The sequence below is a fragment of the Dermacentor andersoni genome, chromosome 2 (assembly GCF_023375885.2).
Source record: "Dermacentor andersoni chromosome 2, qqDerAnde1_hic_scaffold, whole genome shotgun sequence".
In the NCBI taxonomy this organism is placed as follows: Eukaryota; Metazoa; Arthropoda; class Arachnida; order Ixodida; family Ixodidae; genus Dermacentor; species Dermacentor andersoni.
In genome coordinates, this window is record NC_092815.1 from 81,970,959 (window position 1) to 81,989,066 (window position 18,108).

Below are 18,108 nucleotides of genomic sequence, written 5' to 3' on the forward strand. Positions count from 1 at the left end.
CAACTTTTTTTGCTTTTTTACTGAGTCAAATAAATTCGTAAAATTCTAAAATTCATTCAATTATAACGTAATATGAAAGAAGGATGCCAGTACAATGTTCTAAAATAAAGTTTATTATTGTACCTACTTTCAGGCTTGAATAAAAAAAAATTACCTCCAACCAACTTTTGCTTCTTCCCGGAAATTTCAAAGAGCGATCACGTGATCACAAATTTTTTTTCGACGAAAATACTTTGGCGAATGCTTATTCACATAAAAATTATCTAGCCCAAATTTTTTCAGGAACTTCAGCGATGGTCACTTTTGGGGTCGGGACGTTTGGCATGGAATGACCCATCTGTCAGTGAAATGGTGAATTACATTTCACGGCCTCTTTGATTAACTTTTTTTGTTAAGCCATTCAGTATGTACCAACGGGAATGCGCCCATTCTTGGCCAATTCTCCAGGCTGGCACAAGAGGTACAGAATCCCTAAATGTTACTGATATGTATTGTACTTCTCTTGTGCGTGCACCTGTCATCCCTATTCTTTCCTCAACAAGCATCATACATCATCTTTGTGACGTCGCTGCATATATGCCTTGCACTGAATCCACCCCATTTGGAGTTTGCATTTCGCCACAGCTTGTGAACGATGCAGTGCATAAACAAAAATTGCATGACGATAAAGTTGTGACCTTTGTGGTATACAAACATACATATTCCATGACATTACACGTATGAAAGTAAACATAATTGTATGCATTGCAGTTAGTTGTAATGCATTTAATTAACTGCTTTGCTAAAGCTCTGTTCCACATAAATTGCAGCATGTGCGTTGAATTTGCATATTTTTTTTTCAGACATTAAAGCCAATATTCCAAAAGGCAATGCACACGGCAAACTTGATTTACTTTACTTGAGTATTTGGTTAATGTTGGCATTGGTCACTTGATATTCTAGGGAACACCAAGCGCAACAAAAAGCTGCCCAGTGCTACAAGGTAGGAAAATGAGAACATCAACAAGAAACACAAGGTACGTTGCAGCATATAGAAATAAATAATGGTTTATTATGACGCATAATATTGGCACTGAAGTCCAAATTGGGTCAATGACCCCCATATACAATACATATGTATATATTTACACATAATGGTATAATGTCGCCATACCAACACAAGATGATGCAGTGTCCTATCTTACATATGTACACACATGTCAGAGGAGGGGTTGCCTCGAATAAGTGGAAGGAGGGAAAGAGATAAGGCAATACAAGAAAAGTGAGAAACATTGTCACACACACATTTCCACAGCTGCTTCAGCTGAAATAAATACAAACTATATACATCACAAGGACAGAGAAAAACAAGAGTGCAAGAGCCACTGGCGGGGAAAGCATCCTTCTCTTTTAAAAATGCACGCTGCACAAATACACTTCTTCTGTCATTAAAAAGTAAGAATGGATCATGGTAAGAAATGTACATGTAAGTGCCAAGATGTCTGTCAGGAAAAAGAAAAAAAAAACTAGGAAAAAATGGAGGGGATGTGACTCACCAGTACCCAGTGGCTGCCTAAAGTTTGCTAACCACAAATTGCGAATAAGGGATCAGTGCATGTATACAGAGCTGTCACAAAAAGGAGTGCATAAATTCACCCCGCAGTTGTTTGAATTAATGCTGTCCTAGATACTTAAGCCGTCGCATTTTCCCTAGAATTTACGTTCACACAGCGTCTCTCACAAGTGTGTTCAAACTTGCACATGCTTCAACCTCCCTGGCATATAGATACACATGCCATTTTTTTTTAAGTACATTTGACATGCACGCACTCGCATAGCATAGAGCGTTTGCACTGACATCCACCTCGATTACCACGGAAATAGCAAAGCAGCACTGCAGACAACACCAGACACGTGTGGCCAGATAGTGTATGAACTCCAAAACGCCAATGGCCTCTAATTCTGCTACGGTTTCCAACAGTCTTGTCACCTCGTTCGAGCTGCTACGCAAAGGCATTGGATTTCCACATATGTAGTGTGTTCATAGCACTGAGCAAGTGGCAGATCTGAACAGCTAGACTCTTTGTGCTACAGGTGTTTCACACGAATAAAAAGAAAGGGGAAAGGGAAAAAAAGCACTGAAGCTTTTTAGAGAGCCTGGCATATTAAATGTAAAAATGGGAGATGATGCCACCTTCACCACATTATGCTCTTCCTCTCTCACGCTCTTGGCGATGCCATGCGATGAAGCACAAGTTGCTGTGAACAAGAACAGCGTGAAAAGGATGCAGCTTCCTGTCCAGCAGAATGCAAAAATGCCTTGCGCATTGCTCATGTTGCAAATGTGAAGGCATTCACCAAAAAGAGAGAGAAAAAATAATGTGAGCAAATAGGTGCAAGTTGGCCAAGTAGCCAGGCGTTGATAGACCCCGTACAGTGCACAACTCCATATGTCTCGAGAAGCATGCTAGAGAATGATGTATATTTGTTCTGTGGATGACATTATGCACTGCTTTGCTGCCCAGTGGGATTATGTTGCAATGTTGATAACGCTGGGATGAAAGCAAAAAAATGTGTGCGTGTGCACACGTATGTGTGTGCACACGTGTCTGTGTGTGATGCGGACACAATATGCACCTTGTGTACATGTATGAACACAAATATTAACTACCAATGAGCACACGAAATGGACTGACAGGGTTAATTGACAGTCATTGCTTCACAAGGGTCAGCCCGGGCAGTGCAGTACACAACAGATGCACCAGAAAAATCTTAACTTGAAGAGAAAAAGCAATAGCAATGGCAGAAACCAGAGTCCATATTTAAGTTTGAAGGATGTCATGAGATGTGGCCATGATGACTCTTTCCCTTTCATACAAGCATAACCTGATGCATGCCAAGATTGCAGCTCACCTCTGAATATTCAATAGAAGTATATTTTGTTGAAAGCTAGGTTTGTTTTTCAACAAAAAGAATGTGCCGACATAAAAAAGCCAAATAAATGAAGTGCATGTTTTTGATTGTAGTATGATTATACAATGCACTGCAACTAAAATGAAATTAAAATAAGTCTGCACAATAAGATAGGCTATAAAGCATGAAGAGATCAGTACCACTTGAATTAAAACTAAGGCACCTAAGGTAGCAGTAAAGTGAATGAGGTCTTTTACCTAGACTACAAATTCATGTGTTGAATCTTAAGAAAGTGATGAGCAGATAGTTTCCTAGAAACTGAACTTTCAGGGGCTGACTGCAATGAGGAGACTGAAGCAGTGCCTTGCATGAATTGTTATATATAATGAATTCCAAGAATTACGTCTAAACAATATAGAATAAAAAAAAGCTAGCAGTGAAACAAGGGCATTGCACGATAAGACGCACTACCCAAAAAAGAAGAAGAGAGAGAGATTAGCCACAATTTTGCTGCCATTTTAACTGTAGAAAGAAAACAGAGCATTTGCCTTTTTGCTTCATGTAAAGGTGGACCAAGATTTTCACTCAGCATATGCAGCCATTCAACTTGTCTATACAATAATAGTGATGGTTGTCAAAGTTTCACCAGTTCAAACAGGCCTGCCTCCAAAATACCAGAAAAAAAAAACACAGTAAACGTCCACCATGTTTGGAATGTACCTTGACTTGACGGATCCCAACACAAACCGGCATCATTTAGGAACACAGCTTGCTTGAAAGTAAACCTCAGTCAGGGAAAAATGATATGTAAAAAAGAAAGAAAAAAGAAAAAGAAAGATGAAAAATTTTCAAAATAAACAGTGGAAATCAATGGACCACAAAGGAAGAAGTGCATCAAGTCGTTCTATCTAGTCGAGGAAGTTGTAAGCTACAAAAAGGTCCATAGTAAATAGCCAAGTCCATAGACATAGACAAGCAAGCTTTTTACCACAGTATGTAATGTCACGGGTGGGTGAGGGAAGGTGGCATCTTGTCCAACCTGTTGTGAGTCAAGACAACATTCTGCAAGTGGCACCACGTGCTGCGATGAGGCTGTTTGGGGAAGTTGTCTCTATGATCTTTAGGCCACTGAGTGCATCAATTTAAAAGCAACAACACAATGAAAAAAAATGCAACATTAAATTGATGGGAAGCAAATTTGAACATACAGTGGAATGGGTGATGATGGTTTTTGTTCTAGCAGTCGGCAATGAAGTTTTACCCAATGTACAGTCGGTGACACCCTCATGTAGAGTGCAGGAATGATGGCTGCTGGGGCACTCGGGAGCCAACCAGCAACATCTAACGGTAGTTGCTGGGCCCGAACGAACCCAGCAGCTACCGTAAGATGTCAGGTCCCCAGGAGTGCCCCGAAGGCCGCCGTTCCCACGCTCTATACAAGGGTGATGCCGACTGTACAGCTCTAAAATATGGTCAGCAGGCCATCCCTTTTATTTTGCTTGAAATTCTGTTTTAGTCAATATGCACAATCAATGGCATGATGCCCATGATAATGCATTTATCCGCATGTGACTTTCGAGAGATAAGACCAAGAGAGAGAGAGTACAGTTGGAGCAATCAGATGCCAGTGAAATTTTTCGGGAAGTCATCTCATGAGATAACGATCTCAGCAAAATTAACATAAAGCTCAACTTCTATGTAAAGCATGTACTAGGCCAAAATTTCTACAACTAGCTAAGATGAAGAGACTAAGATGAAGAGACCATCTCTAAACTAAGTGAAACACTAGAAGTGCTCCTAGAGGACACCCAAGAAAGGGTAAAAGTATAAAACCAATGTGAAATATGATTGCAACTCCTTTCCCACATGGCCGCACACAACATGCGCTATGCCTCAATTTTCAGATGGCAAGGGGCCTCAGGTTAGCCTTAATTATTTTTTCCTTTAGACAGCACAATGTGCAAAAACCGTTAATGGTGACGATGGCCTCCTATGTACAAATCCAAATTTCATAAGGGTGCGAAGAAGGTGCCTCCAAGTGATGTGCAACACCTTAAATTTAGTCAAAAACACATTTCTGGTGGTCACTTCCTGCATTGAATATGACAGTCGGGGCAATCCCAGACCTGGCTGACACTGCATATGCCAGTGGTGCAACTCACACCACAAATAGCCTTGAGGGCAGGGAGCATGATGTAATAGCATGAAACTGTGATAGTATGAAAGCTTTGCAAGACGCATGCAACTAGAGAGAGAGAAGAAAGAAAGAAACATGTATGGAGGTGTGAAGCAAACTTAAGGCATCACAGCCACAGCATGAGAGTACAGGCAAGCGTATGAAGGTACTACAAGCGAACCAAAGCTTGAGACGCTGTTTTCCTTCCAGTGAGCACTGTTTTCTCACCACCATCTTTGGCACCATCGCACGCACAAATGGGAGGAAGGAGGGCAAAGGGTGACAAAGAGAGAAGATGCCTTCGAGACACTTAAATAATGAAGACCACAAAAAAACATAAGGGCACAAATACTCCCAAAGAGCAACACAACATGAGTGGGTACATGCACTTTCTGTTTTCACCAGCCTTTCATGACAGTTCACATTACTAGAAATAAACACGAATAATATGACAAGTCAGCAACAGAAAAAAAAGGATGACACAAGGGGGGGGGGGGGAACATGCAAAGGCATAAAATAAGAAAAAAAAAGTGATAAAGGCAACTGGAACAACAAAACCATGGTAAAGCAACATGAATAAACAAACAAACAAAAGTGAAGGTAATAAAACACCCGTATGGAAAGCAATGTCGTTCTGCCACTGCCAATTGACTGCACCCCCACATCTGTATCGCTAGTTTGCAACAACACGCAACGGCTGCGGTGCACACAGCTAGGCACATGACAAGAGCGCTGGAGTGATACTGGGTGGCGCAGGAGATGCAACAGTCACCAATCGTGCTGCAACACAACCGCTAGTTTCATGCACGGTTACAGAAGTGTTCAAATTACTTAGCTATCATGTGCGCCATGACAAATGTTGATGACCAACGCAAGGTTAATAATTTCAATGCAACTTGATAGCCGGAGGTAAAGGAAGCTTATGGGGCGAGGAAAGGTTCAGGCGCTTGACCACAAACGTGAAGCTGCAGTTGCACTGACAACACCAATACAAAATGTGTCACCAAGAAAGGGGGAAAAAAAAAAGAGCTCACGCTACATTCAGTCACTGAGCAGACTGAACACGAACGAAGAGCCAAAAGCAGATGCAACAAGAAAATGGAAGAGAATGGAAACACAAACATGAGCATCATTGGCATGACAGCAAGCTGAATTTTGTAGGAGCATAATCTTGCCACAGAGAAGGGCAACTGAGGCTGGAGATTGAATTCACAGGTGTTAAGAAAATTGCTATGGGGCCTGCCCCTCATTCATTCTCTACTGCAGCTAAGTGAAAATTGTACTCCCTATATAAATGGTTTTAAGGCCTGTGACGTGATGTCAAAGGCGCCTGTGCTCAGTGAAACTATCTTACACAATTACGTACAAACAAAGGAAGAGGCAAAAGATGTGACTAGATGTGGTGATGATCGTGGAATAAAATACTTAAAAACAAAAGAGCTGGTGGCATGATGAAGCACCAGACAGTAGCATGTGGAAGAAATTTAAAAAAAAAAGTGGAAAACAATGATTTGGGTAAAAGATGACTTTTCTGCCATATGCAGATGCATACCCGCTTGTATACCTTGTGCTGTTACCCTAACCCCTTCCTCTCCAAACAAAATGCCTTGATATTAAAGCAGGGAAGTGAAATACATATGCATGGCTAGTGCATATGAATGAAATGGAGCAATTTCCAAAGCAGATTGAGTGCAGAAGTGCTACTTAATGTGTACGCAGTGACCCTAAATACATTTGTTCAGCGATAACACAAAGTAATAGAATTATCTTTTGAGAGTAACTGCAGGAAAACATACTTGTACTAGCCGACGTCTCAAGGCTGCATGCAGCATTGTTTTTACATGATGCACAGTCGTGGCAATGCAATACTCCCTGAGACGACAATTTAGCCTAAATGGACATGTCATGAAGAGTAAAGAAATGATGAGCTAGGCCCTACCGAAAGCAGGTAATCAAAATACCTGAAGGCTAAAACCGCCACCTTCAAAAGTAAAGTTCTAGGATGACTATGATGACCACAAAAGCAAAAGATGCTGCTTTTCAGTCTTTTTAAAAGAGGGTTGCTCTGGTGCTCCTGTCAACAAAGTGTTGACCTCGTGGCTATTGTGCAGTGACGACATGGCCACTTTCACTAAGCAAGATTGACAGTGCTTGAGTGCTGGAGGTGCCAGCCTGACAGGCTTCCTTTGATCGTGAAATCTCTTGCACTTCTGAAGGGAAAACTTCAGTACCCATTTCTAAAGCCGCCTGTGCATTGAATACAGGCTTATTTTTTCCCCCCCTAGAAGCAATGGTCAGTGCAACTGCGGCCTTGTTTGCTAGCACAAAATATGCCGTGATGGGCATTTCTCTAAACCACCCTTAAGACTATGCAAGCTTATACACAACTCAAGTTAGCTGGAAATGCCCGATCACATAAAAGATCCTCACACACTTCCTGCTACAATAAAAGGCTACAATGATGTCTTTGAACTGTTTATCACCGCAACGCGGCGTGCTGTTACAAATTGACAATCAGAATGGCTAGGCAGCGACTTGCTAATGTTACTGCCGCTACAGCTCAAATATCAGGCTGTATGATGAACTGCAATTCGACAGACGTCTCTCACGATACATGGCAGGCATTCCGCGTCTTGTGTTCACTGGAAACATGCATAACACATCCAGAACACACAGTGGACCATGACCGCAGCAATGGCGACACCTTCCATCTAAACAATGATCGGGGCTCACCGCACCTCTGTGCTGATGACAAAGCAAATGAGGCAATTATCTAAGCAGTGATCCTTAAACTGACAGTTTCATGTGCTAGAATAAGTGCTACAGGCCTGCTGAGAAGGCCTGCGCAACTCTCACAGTGGCGTTCTGAAGAAAATCATGCGCAGCTACACTTTCATCAACATGGTTGGGACTAATGTGGTTTTCAACAGCAGCTGTCCAGCCCTCAAGCATGACACACTCAGGACAGCCCCTATCGGTCAACAGTGACCCAGACTCTCCCAAGAGGCACACAAGAACTGCAGAAAAGCCATGGACTCTACCTTCACGTGCAGTGCCATCACCCGGAATGCTAAAAATGCATTTCCGCAGTTTGTTTTTTTAGCAGCATTAAGTAAGTGTGCTACTAGAAATACCTCACAGCAGCGGGTGAGTTGCATGAGGGCCAACACAAACACAGTGCACTCTGTCAGGCCTCCTCCTCTGCCAGTGTGATGGCCCTTGTCATGTGGACTGGCTGATGGATGCTACACCCAGGTGGTGCCCAAGAGAATCACGCCACCCCACATGGCGAACAAACAGGAACAATGGTGACAGCAGAAGGCGAGGGATGGCGCAATGCGCCTCCCTATGGGAGGAACCCCTCTCACCCCCCATCAGCCACCTGGCACGCCCACTGTGTCGCAGAAAACCCCTGGGACCCTCAGAGCCCTCAGGTGGACCAGTGCTAGCACGCAGTAGTCCGGCTTCCAAGCTGCGGAAAGCACATGCGTCCATTCACAATGCTCCCATTGGACAGGTTGCTCACCTTACTCCCTTTGCTCCCATCAGAGGGAGGGAGCTCGTCACCTGGTCGCTGCTGATGCTCCTCACGAAGCGGAGAATTCTGTCCACCACGCGATGGTGGCATGTACACTGACACAGGTGGCTCACCAGCATCCAAGGCTAGATCAGCAGCATCCATGTCGGGATCATCGTCGTCTTCTATCTCGTCAGAGAAGCAACGTTGCAGGTGGTCTTCATCCATGTCGTTGAGCGATGACACATCTGGCATGAAGCCACGAGGCCGCTGCTCTGAAGTGGCAGCGGGAGCGTTGCAGAGTGGAGTCTCTGCTGTTAGGTTCTCTTCCTCCTCTTCCTCGTCAAAGTCACCAGCAGTGGCGCCAGCACCATTCTTTTCCGTGGGCACAGACGAGCACCTCTCCTGGTTTTTGAGGTAGCAAGTATGGTAGAAGGACACGTCCTTGAAGTGGGGTCCCACATCATTCAGGAGCATCTCAATGACTTGCAGAAAGTTTGGTCTTGACCTTGGGATTCGCTCCCAGCACAGCTTCATGATCTGATACCTGCAAGACGGCGAGATTGTACCTTTCACACATGCCAGATCATCTTAAAGATGTACAAAAAGAAAGAAAGAAAAGAAAGAAGATTGTAGAAGTTGTATTTAGTGCTATCCAACAGCAGCAGCATATGTGTTTGTTCTTCAAGCTCACATGAGTACTTATACACAAGCATGCTCCCAAATTTTTCGGAATAAGGAAGTCACAAAGAAAATTATTTTTCTTTCAGCCTTGGCTTGCTGCATGGAATTCAGAGGGGTGCTGCAGAAGCTCTCTGTCACAAGTGTGAGGTGTACTCTTTGATAAATGGCTGTATGCAAGAGGCTGTGCAAAAATTCTGCCTTTTAGTGAATTTTATATTTAAAAAACTTATACATATATATAGGGCAATATAGTCAATCAATGCGCATGTACACACTGCTAACAAGGTATTATGGTAACTTCCACACACACACATATTGTGCATCTGCTTTATCAATAAGCTTTATTGTTTCCCCAGCCCTTCTGTACACATTGTTCCACAGAGATCAGCAGAGCATACAAGAGAAATGGACATGCATATTATTCAGGAAGTTACTCTCTAGAAATGGCCTTCAAAACACAGTTCCTCAGCCAAGTATTAACAGAATGGAAGATTCAATAATCGCCTTCTTAAAGACGGCATGCATGAGCAGCTGAGCTCCAATCTGCAAATAAAACATACGGCCACTTTGCTCAACCATGACACCATAGGTCTATTCAATTCACGTGCACCACCTGAACCAGTTCACAAGGTGCTGCACCCTGCTATTCATTTTAGTGATACAGCAATGACAACCTCTGAACCATGGCATTTGTTTCAAAAGATGCAGGAAAGGTACAGAACAGGTTCACGGTTTTATAGTGAAGCTGTACATGGCTAGGATCCCGGGATTTCTTCATGGTGTAACATCGACAGAAAACTATCATCAATGACTCATACCCTCTAATGCAGTGGCTCTAACCCCGTAACGTAGAGGCTACAAGGACTCAGCAAAGTGAAGCGAACAGTGCATACATTCTTTGGAATCACGCATACAACATACAGTACAGCATACATTTCAATACAGAACAAGCTCAAAACAAGCACCTAAACCACATAATTGATGATAAGGCGCTCCTATGCCTACATGCAATACGAAGCACGTAGCACTCCCCGTATACATTTCCAGGTAAAGATTACTGTTGCGCAAGCTGCCATGGCAATGACAGCTTGACTGCAGCATACTGACATGTGTACCTGTTTATCTTTTATTGAACTGTTATTTCTCTGGAACCTTTAATGACTCATGTATAAAAGCCGACGCACTTGATCTGCTGAGCAGATTTCGATGATCGCCGATCAAGTTCACCGCTATCACTGTGCTTTGAGTGTAACTTGCTTATGTGGGCACAAGTTCACCCAATAAAAAGTTTGTTTCATTGTTCAGAGATTTGCCACTGTATTATTCACCATCCCTACTACGTGACATCTGGTGGAGGCGCTAGTGCGTTCATGTACCAAATGCCCCTGCAAAGCCCCTTATTCAAGCCCAAACCACGAAGACAACACCAACGTCGACAAGGATCAACGATCTAGCCGCAGGCTGCAAGGGCTGCCCCCGAAGACCAGAAAGTGCACGGCCACGACAGCAGCTACAATGATCAACCCAATGTCGTCAACACCGATCGTAGTGCAGCAGCCCCGGGAGCCGCCGACCGACATTTCGTGGTTCAACATTCGAGGATCCGGAAAGCTGGCTTGAGACGTATGAGAGAGTCGCTACATTTAACAGCCGAAACAGCGACGAAAAGCTGCGTCATGTCTTTTTTGCATTGCAAGGCGTCGCCAGGACGTGGTTCGAGAATTAAGAAGCCACCTAAACAACATGGAACTTGTTCCGAAGTGGCTTCCTGCAGACGTTCACAAGTGTCGTGAGCAAGGAGCAAGCCTAAGCTCTACTAGAAACCTGAGTGAAGCTGCCCAATGAGGCCATCGCGATCTTAACGGATGAGATGGCCCGTCTTTTCTGGCATGCCGACCCGGAAATATCGGAGGAGAAAAAAGTCCGCTTCTTGATGCCGGGGTTACAAGGAAGAACTTTTCGCTGGACTGACCTGCAACCCACCGAAGACTGCAGCTGAGCTTTCGACAGAGGCATCGACGATAGAGAAAACTCTTTTAATGCGCACTGGGCATAAGGACGCCGATACAGAAATCCACATTGAAGCCAGTAGCCTAGGCCTCGGTGTCCAGTCCAGAGGAGAGATGGACTTGAATGAGCTATAGTTTACGCTAGCCGGTCGCTGTCAAAAGCGGAAGGAAATTATGCTACGACTGAAAACTAATGCCTCGTCATCATTTGGGCTACAGCAAAATTCCACCCTTACCTATATGGCAGGCCGTTCAAAGTCGTCAGCGACCATCATGCGTTGTGTTGGCTAGCGAATTTAAAGAACTTCAGGGTGCCTAGCATGGTGGAACCTCAGACTGAAAGAATATGACATCACTGCAATCTACAAATCCAGACGAGAACACTCTGATGCCAACATCCTGTCTTGCAAACCCATGGACCTGCCGTCACACGATGACCAACATGAGGATGCCTTTTTAGGTACACTAAGTGCAGATGACTTTGCCGAGCAGCAGCGAGCGGATCCGGAGCTCAGAAGCCTTGCTGTGTACTTGCAAGGCAAGACCGACTTTGTCCTGAGGGTATAGTCGAAACTCGCCGAAATCCTGTGATAATGAAATCCCACAACTATGAAATTCTCGCGACAATGAAATATTTTCGTATTCCCGGCGAATGCCCATAGGATTCAATGCATTTCGTACCTCTCGACAACAAAATGTCGCTGTACTAAAATCATGCATCAACGAAATTTGCCGGAACGTAACCCTGCACATTACCTACTCGCACGAGGCTAGCAGGCTTCAAAATGTGCTCAAATGCGATTGCTTTGCACTAAAATTGCATAAAACATCCCCACACAACACTTACGTGGGCACCATCATTTCCAAGCAATGGAAGCGATCGTGCCAGAAACATGTCACGGCTGCCATCTTGCTTGTTGATCACCCATTTAAAGTGGCAGCACGTTGCTACTGACATGTGGCGACGGTTTTTGCACACCTAGTGCAGTGCGTAATGTGCGCCTCGGAGAGAAAAATGCAGCAGGAACAAGGAAATCTCCGTCCCACCAACGTGGAATCGTTAATGGCGCATGAGATGGCAGTCGGAGCATGGAGTGCAACGCATCGGGCCGTGATTGAGCAATAGTCTGGGAATACGCATTCCTTGCTTCAAGAATGCTGGTTTTAGTGCCACCTGATAGGCATTGGGTGCAGATTCGGCGCCGGACGTAGATTTGTGTGAAGAAGCTGTAATCTCAATCAACAGCCTTTTGGGCATACGAGATAAGATCACTTTCGCACTCGCCATCGGACTCATTGCCACCAATGGGCAACAGCGTGCACTGTAGAAATGCTGCTGCATGCGTGGAACGCTGTTGCTCTGCGTCCGATGCTGAGTTACACAATATCTTGCAAAAGTGATCATATCTCGGAAAGCAATAGACCGAGAATACTGCTCCACGGCAGTGCTGCCACTGCTGATTGACGCATGTGGCGCACTTTGCACTGTTGGCAATGTGGTGTTATATCGTCGAGCAAGCTTGCCAAACTAAGCTAACGTAATTTTGACAGTAAAGTTTTGCTCTGTGACGCATTACCTATCTGTGCTGTCTCATTTCACAACAACGAAATTCTCGCGAAAGCGAATTTCTTCGCGTTCCCCGCCGCTTTTGTTATTGTGAGGTTTAACTGTATTTAGGTGCAGATTGTCTTCGTTCTTCTTGTGAAAAGACATCCTGGTATAGAAGAACTTTTCGCCAGCACGTATAATCTACCTTCTCATTGTGCCCGCAGCACTCTGGTCAGAAGTCCTGCACGCCTTGCACGATGATAAGACAGCCGGGCACCTCAGGTTGTCCTGTACGCTCACAAGAATACAAGAAAAGTACTATTGGCCGCACCTGACCGCTGACGTCACACGTTACATAAAGACATGTCGAGACTACCAACGACGAAAGACACCACCAACAAGACGGCAGGATTACTACAGCTTATTGAGCTTCCTTGCCAACCGTTTCAGCAGATCGGGATGGACTGGCTGGGACCCTTTCCAACGACAACATCTGGAAACAGGTGGATCATTGTGGCCACCGACTACCTGATCACTACGCTGAAACGAAAGCCCTGCCCAAAGGTAGTGCAGTGGAAGTAGCCAAATTTTTCGTCGAGAACATCCTGCTGCGACATGGTGCACCAGAATCCTCATTACTGACAGAGGAGCAGCTTTTACAGCTGAGCTTACTGAAGCCATCCCGCAGTACAGCCAGACAAATCACCGGAGGACCACTGCCTACCACCCGCAAGACGAATGGCCTAATGGAACAATTGAACAAGATGCTCACCAACATATTAGCGATGTATGTTGACAACAAACAGAAGACATGGGATGCCGTGGCTGGTTTGCGGAAGGAACCCGACGGTGACTCTTGACGACATGCTGCTAGACGTCACCGACAAAGGAAATATCGACGTCGCCGCCTATCTCTAGCGCGCCGAAAAAGCCCGACAGCTAGCCCTGTAGGAGTCGAGGAGGATGTCAGGATGAAAAACTTGGGAGGTTTATTTACATTATTTACAGTGAGCGTATATTAACAGTGTTAGAGTCATTACGGGCCGGCAGCAACTCAGACGCTGCGGCCCGTCGCAAGAAGTTAGAGAGAGATGAATCAAGGGATGCTCTAGGAAATGCTCTAGGAATGCTCTCCTGCTGCTCCCGGTCTGTGTCTTTTAAGCCCTTCGGTGTCTTGGCTTAAAACGACGTTCGGCCAATGGGCGAGCCCGCTCAGATGACGCCATTTTCGGCCAATGGTAGGCGCCCGTGCGATGGTGTCATACCCGGCGAAGAGAGTCGCCGCTTGGTCCCCCTGCGGTCTTGCCTTGCTGACTTACAACTCGCCGTCACAATAGCCAGGTGGGGGCGACGGCGGACCAAGGCGGGCAGAATTTCACGGTGTCTTACTTCTCCCTGCGGTCTTGCCTCGCTGGCTTGCAACGCGTCGGCACAATGGGCGTATGGGGGCTACGCTGCCAGGCCTTCCCGGTACATCACAGCCGTCTTGCTTTGGGACCCACTTTACTTGCAACAGTGCCGGGCTATCCCCTCACTTTCTGGAAGAGTCAAGCATTGAATAGCTCCATCGGCGGCGTACGAAGTGGGGGCCTTCAACTTGTTTGCACGTGCGCGCCTCTGGAATGTGGCATCCGTGCTTCTGCGCTTCTCAATTAGCTGTGGTGCGATTCGATGTGGTCTGGTGAAGTCGAAGGGGGCTCAGAAAAAGGTCCCGTATCTAACAGCTCGTCCTCGCCCCGGAAGTTCTGAATGGCCGGTGAACTCAATTCGCTGGCCATGAGGAACGCTGAAAGAACCTGCAGGGTACTGGTGTTGAGCCTCGTTTGACTAACTTCGGGATCCTGGGCCCTGGAGAACATACGTCAAACAAACAAAACAACACAGCGCTGCACCACGCGTAAGCGCAGGCTCTTCACCCCTGACTCGCCAGGTTATTACTGAGTCAAAATGAACCCTGATCTTTTATTTCCCCCAATTTTGACAAAGCAGTTCCAACCACCTTTCCAAACCGCTATCCATTTCTCCCCGAATGCCGACAAGACCAGAGTGCTATTGCTGTAGCAAAACAATGGGTCGTTGCCGTTGCAAACAAACAGTGAAAACAGCCGAACATAACTTAAGTGGCCTAACTACACGAACAGCATGTTTTCAACCTATCGCAGTGGCGTACTTATCTCACGTATTGTTGCCACTGAACAGTCTGGCCATCTTCACAAGTACGCAATCACAAGTGCGCTAGCCCTGTGGTCACTAATCAGAACGCGTACTTGCGTCGTAGGCAAACTTTTCATTACGCCTACTCACGTGTCTTTCTCTAGTCCATACAGGACACGTACCTTAAACGACCAATTAAACTTGTGGGGCTTACGCACTCCGCAGAAACCTTAAAATGATGCGTCTTCTAATAACTAGTTCCATGAACGCTCACTAAAGAAGTCAGAACACGGCTGCCCTCAACACACACGAGCAACCCAGTCATAAATCTGCTTCCTTCCGTCCGCACAGGACACGCGCTAATGGAACTAAGAACACTTCTCAGTGCAAATGATGCAATTGCTGAAAACCTACGCGGTTAACCTTAGAAAATAAAAAAGCGCATAAAAAAGGAAGGTTAGCTCATACACACGCGCATTACGATAGGCTTCTCACCGATAACCTTGACATTCAGGTTACTCACACACACAAAAAAAAAAAGCCTATCTACTTATTAATGAACATCTCGCGAGGCTACAGGTTTACTTAAAACGCGTCTTTCAACTCTCGGAGCTTCTCGAACGAAAACATAAAGAAAGCTCATACTTTTACATATTGAAAGAAACTTAAGTCGCGAAAATTATCCGGTGCTCAAAAAATAAAACAACACAGAATGTTTTACTTCTACGGAAGCTCTGTTTGCCTCCCGTTCCAAACGTTTTCGATTGACTCACTTTTGAGCCGTACTCAAGGTGGTCGCGGTCCTAACGCTACTCTGACTACCGAGGAACAACAAAAGGGCTGACTCACTATCAGCTCCCCCAAGACGTTACAGTCCCCTGCCAATTTGCGTCCTGGCGCCCCGCTTTCAACACGAACTCGATTGACCGCGTCGCTACTCCCCACCTGGTCTCGACTTGCCACCTTGCGCTTCTTTGAACTACACGCTGAGCTTCGAAGAGAACGACGGAACGACGAGGAATTTAACTGCCCCGTGCCCTTTGTCCGCGTCCGTGCAGAACATGCTTCACGGTCCCCCTTTGACCGGTGGATCGAACGTGTTTGAGGCGTCAACATCGTCAGTGACGACCGCACCTTTCTTTTCCTCGCGCCCTGCACTTTTGGGTCTCTCGCCGTCTTTGGCAGCGCTACATTAGTCACCGCATTCCTATCTTTAGCGCGCTTCTTTCTGCGGCGCTTTCTCTTGGAATGCCCTTTTATGCCACTTTCTCGTGCCTCGTGCTGGCCGTTACACATCTCAATGGCCCGGATCGGTCTCTTACCCGCACAGTCTGAGTGATTTACATTTAAATCTACTCTCACTTTGCCTCGACTGGCGGACAGCTCAACCGACTCTTGAACAATGCAGCAGGCTTTACTCGAGTTATGCAACTCGCACTCTTGCGAACTGCCCTCTACTGCATTGCCCAGCTCACGCTGTGCATTGGCACACAGCCCATCGGTATCGATCGCTGTCTCACGCGCACAGTCCGAATGATTAATAACTGAATCATCCCTATCTAGGCTATCTAGACTGGCGGAGAGCTGCACCGATTCCTGAACAATGCAGTTGTCTTCTCTTGAGCTACGTAGCTCGCAATCGTGAGAATTACCCTCAACTGCATCGTCCAGCTGGCACTTCACTTCGGCACGCAGATGTGACCTGACATGGGTGCTCGTGTCTGTCGGGTCAACGGTACCTTGTACCTCGCTAACGACTTCAATACCATGAGATGCGACGCACACGCTCGGTAACTGTGCCAATTTGTTCGCAGCTGGCCTAGCTGTCTCTACAGTCATCTGTTGGCACAGCACCTCGTCGCTCTCCCTGCGGCCTTTAACGGCCTCTGTTGCCACTAAGGCATCGTTAGCAGCTAGCCTTTTCCCTTCACTTATGAATGTGCAGCCAATCTCACAGGCACTACTCTTCTCGTCGGATTTTGGCGAAAATCCGCTAGATACTTCATCATTCTTGTGCTCTTTACTGCCTACAGAATTTTCAGACAGGCGTTGCCTTTGTTCCTTTAACTTCTGAAAATATTGTATCTGTTTTTCCAATGCTGCTATCTCTTTCTCGTGCTTTTGATTACGTTCGTGACTCTCACGCTTACATTCACGACGCTCACGCTCCCGTGGTTCTTGCATCACTTCCCAAGCAATCTCAATGCTTTCATTATCATTGCAATTATCTTGAATCGCCTTTATGATAGCTGGCGTTTTCATCTGTTCGTCCGCCTCTACTCCCAAATCGTCGCACACCAACAACAAGTCCAACCTCGTCAACCTTCTAAGATCCATGGCAGCGGCCCCGACTGGTGGTTAGAACTGTTTTCCTTAATTAATTTGTGCAAACACACAATGCAACAAATTCCCGATTCCCAGAACTATCAAAATGAACACACAACATTTGAGTCTGGCGAATCAAAAGGAAAAAAACCATGCGCTCACTTACGGTTGCAGCACCCTGCCATCTGGTTCATTGGTCCGTTGTTCCCGGTTCCTCAGGACTCCCTGGGTCGAAGGCTCGCTCTTCTTCGCTACTCCCAGTTCCTTAGGACCTCTTTCGACGAAGGCTCTCTCTTCTTCGCTCTTCCCGGTTCCTCGCGACTCCTTTGGACGAAGGCTCTTTTTCGCTGTTCCGAGTTGCACAGGATTTCTCTCGACGAAGGTTGATCCGTAGCACTGCCACCAGTTGATGCATTTGGAGGTGATCCCACCGCTAGCAACCAGTTGTAGGAGTTGAGGAGGACTTTGGGATGAAAACACTTGGGAGGTTTATTTACATTATTTACAGTGAGCGTATATTAACAGTGTTAGAGTCATTACAGGCCGGCGGCAACTCGGACGCTGCGGCCCGTCGCAAGAAGTTCGAGAGAGATGAATCAAGGGATGCTCTAGGGCATGCTCTAGGAATGCTCTTCTGCTGCTCCCGGTCTGCGTCTTTTAAGCCCTTCAGTGTCTTGGCTTAATTAAGGGGAGACGCGGGTCTTGAAATGACAAAAAATCGCAAAAAAGTCGATTTTCGGAAAAGTGCATTTTCGCTACGTTTATACATTCAAGAATCCCTCCGCGAAATCTAGAACCTAAA

At 45.8% G+C, this 18,108-nt stretch overlaps 1 protein-coding gene across 3 annotated transcripts in view; it reads right to left on the minus strand.

The window, feature by feature from the left end:
- Positions 1–1,031: 1,031 nt before the first annotated feature.
- Positions 1,032–18,108, minus strand: part of LOC126541752 (insulin-like growth factor 1 receptor) — a 239,561-nt gene continuing 222,484 nt past the window's right edge. For all 3 annotated transcript variants that reach the window (XM_050188677.2, XM_055076895.1, XM_050188678.2), the window contains exon 27: positions 1,032–9,132. In XM_050188677.2, coding sequence (XP_050044634.1) covers positions 8,514–9,132 — 619 coding nt within the window. In that variant the 3' untranslated portion in view covers positions 1,032–8,513. The remainder of the gene's footprint in view (positions 9,133–18,108) is intronic.